The sequence below is a fragment of the Cyprinus carpio genome, chromosome A7 (genome assembly GCF_018340385.1).
Source record: "Cyprinus carpio isolate SPL01 chromosome A7, ASM1834038v1, whole genome shotgun sequence".
Lineage (NCBI taxonomy): Eukaryota > Metazoa > Chordata > Actinopteri > Cypriniformes > Cyprinidae > Cyprinus > Cyprinus carpio.
Window position 1 is genome coordinate 10,582,690 of NC_056578.1, and position 2,752 is coordinate 10,585,441.

A 2,752-nucleotide genomic window follows, 5' to 3' on the forward strand; every position below is an offset into this window, starting at 1 on the left:
ATCGACAGAGCATTGGCACTGAATGACCATTGTGTCATTGCATTCATGATAGTTCATACAGCTGTATCAATGCTATTTATAAATATTTTTAATTTGGATAATAAATAAATAAATAAAATAAATACAAATAATAAAAAAAATCAATCAATTAATCAAGCAAGCAAGCAAGCAAGCGTTTTGGAACTGTTGGCAGTTACACAATCTCATGTATCAGCTAGTGCAGCGATCGAAATCAACCGGAAGGTGTTTCCTATCATCTTTAATGTGAACGCTTGATCAACTCAACAGTTTTTCTTCCAAATTATGGACTGAAAGGAAGGTGCACGAGCAGCCAGAGACAAAAAGGACAGGTGGTGAAAAAAAATAAAGAAAGCTGAGGACAGTATTTTTAATTGTACTAATCCTGTTCATACACATACATAAAAAGAAAAACAAAAAAATATCAGATGTACCTCTGAGGAGAAGCACCAAATTTCGTTGTACAGTTGCTCATTGACAATAAAGTAGTATTCTAATCTATTCTATAATGTCCAGATTGGTAAAATTAACATCTACTACAAAAACTATGCTGACAACAACAGTTTCTTTGCATTAGTAATTATCTGAACTATTGCCTTGTGATCTGTGAATAAACAGTTTCTTCTTGGCTGGTTTTCCCTGAAGATCTTTTTGAGGTTGTAAGCCTTTTGGAAAAACTCAGGGCTACATAATTTACGGCATTGGATTCTGTCTGCAAAGGAAAAATACAAAAAGAAAAAAAAAACATCAACATCAATTGGTATAATTGTACTGTGACAAACAGAAACCACACATGTAAATTGGAAATGGTTTAAGACAAAATGTTGAGAAAAAAAAGAATTTTTTATATTTTTTATATTTTTTGATTTTGACACATATACTTATTTCCCTGAAGTGAAATTTATCATCACTGCGAGTTGTCAGCATTTATGTAATGTTCTATTATAAAACATCTGAATTCCTTATTCTATTTATAGGGGAAATAAAAACAGATTACCTGATTCCTTTGATTTCTGGGTTGTTTTGAAGCTTCTTTGGATAATAAAATATACTTTAATTACACTGATTTGAATTTCAAAAATAGCAATTTCCGGTTTAATATTAGTACATTATAGAATTTTTAATATATTTATTATAGAATTTATGTTAATATATTTACCTTTTTTGTGATTCTTGTGAATTAGTTTCACCAGAAATATGTTCACAATAATGGATATTATGCTTATTGTGAACAGGGTTAAAACAACTGGATTCCAAAAAGTCAAAGTCGAAGATGCTGAAATAGTAACAGTTTTCATGTACCACCATAAATACAAAGAAATAAGTCAAACTGTCAACTGAAGATATAGTGTGGTATGTTCTGTATCAAAATCAAATATATCTGTACCTTCAACAATTAACTTTGTTCCATTTCCAAAGTGTATCTTCCCACATGCGACAACAGCACAGTAATAAACCCCAGCATCAGATGGTCTGAGTTCAGTCTGAGAGAGACTGTAGACACAGCTTTGGGAAGAAAAGCCATTCTCTGATCTGTCCATACACTGATCACTCCTGTTATCATGAGTGTAAATGAGTCCTAGATTAGAATGTCCTGATGAATGTCTAAACCAGTAGACGCTGTATTCTCCTGCACAGATCTGACTGATGACCGAACACTGCAGAGTTACTGAATCTCCTGGATGAAGTCTGTCAGATACAGGCTGCTGGAGAACTGTGGACCCACTGGCAGAATCTTTACCTTTGAAAGAAATCCATAAAGATGATATCATTTTCTACTAATACAATTTTAGTTTATTAATACAGGAGTAACATCAGTAAAAGTTCTCACAAAACAGCTCGTTTTAAAGAAGTCTCACCTTTGTGAAGCAAAATCGTCCCTTCTCCAAACTGAATTGTGCTGATGAAGGTCACAGCACAAAAGTAGTTTGCAAAATCATTTTCCTTCAGGTTTATAATGCTCATATTTAAAAAGTCAGTTCCAACTTCAAAAGAGTACTGTTTGACCTTGTCAAAGCCATTTTGATATATAAAACTTCCTGAGAGATGAGATGAATATCCAATAAGAAGAGGTTTTTTGCCAACAGACTGTTTAAACCATGAAACAGTGTGTATCAAGTCAAATGAATAAGAGCAGGGTAAAATCACCCTGCTTCCAAGTTCAGCAACTACCAAAGGAAGCTGGTGAATGACACCCTTTATTTCACATGTCCCATCTAAAAATAAAAGTAATATGATTAGGAAATCTAATATTAAATTAAGTGTTCAACAATCAAGATATTAGTCAAACTTACATGCAAACAAGGAGAGAGAAACGATAAACAATACTCTGAACCTCATTCTGCAGAACTTGCCAATTTAATCTAAAAGAGAAATATACACAGCTGTCTTGAGAATTTTTGGAATGATCAAGAGAACTTAAAATTATTAATTTAAATTGATGAAGCTCAGAGGAAATACTTACTTTCCAAGAAAGATGATTTGCTAATATAATCCTCTAAATATAAATTAGGCCCATGGAAGTTAAAAACAAAAAACAAAAACAAACGTATATTCAGGTCAGATTACAATTGGACAATAAAATATAAATAATTTTATTTCACAGTTTAAAATAAACTGGTTATGTGGTGGAGAGTGTCTGTTTGGTAGTACGAGTTCAGAATGCTTCCTCTTTTATACACAGCTGTGTTCAAAGATCAAACAGTGACACTTTGATGTTTGACTGGTTGTTTTA

The 2,752-nt window shown here is 32.5% G+C and overlaps 1 protein-coding gene across 1 annotated transcript; it reads right to left on the reverse strand.

Moving 5' to 3' along the window:
- Positions 1–364: 364 nt before the first annotated feature.
- On the reverse strand, positions 365–2,381 carry LOC109077928 (T-cell surface glycoprotein CD8 beta chain-like). The gene is made up of 5 exons (XM_042759578.1): positions 2,313–2,381; positions 1,406–2,234; positions 1,178–1,294; positions 1,016–1,050; positions 365–730 (listed from the first exon to the last, which is right to left on the reverse strand). The coding sequence occupies exons 2-5, from the start codon at positions 1,788–1,790 to the stop codon at positions 608–610; spliced, it is 660 nt and encodes a 219-aa protein (XP_042615512.1). The 5' UTR covers positions 1,791–2,234; positions 2,313–2,381; the 3' UTR covers positions 365–607.
- Between the last annotated feature and the right edge of the window lie 371 nt (positions 2,382–2,752).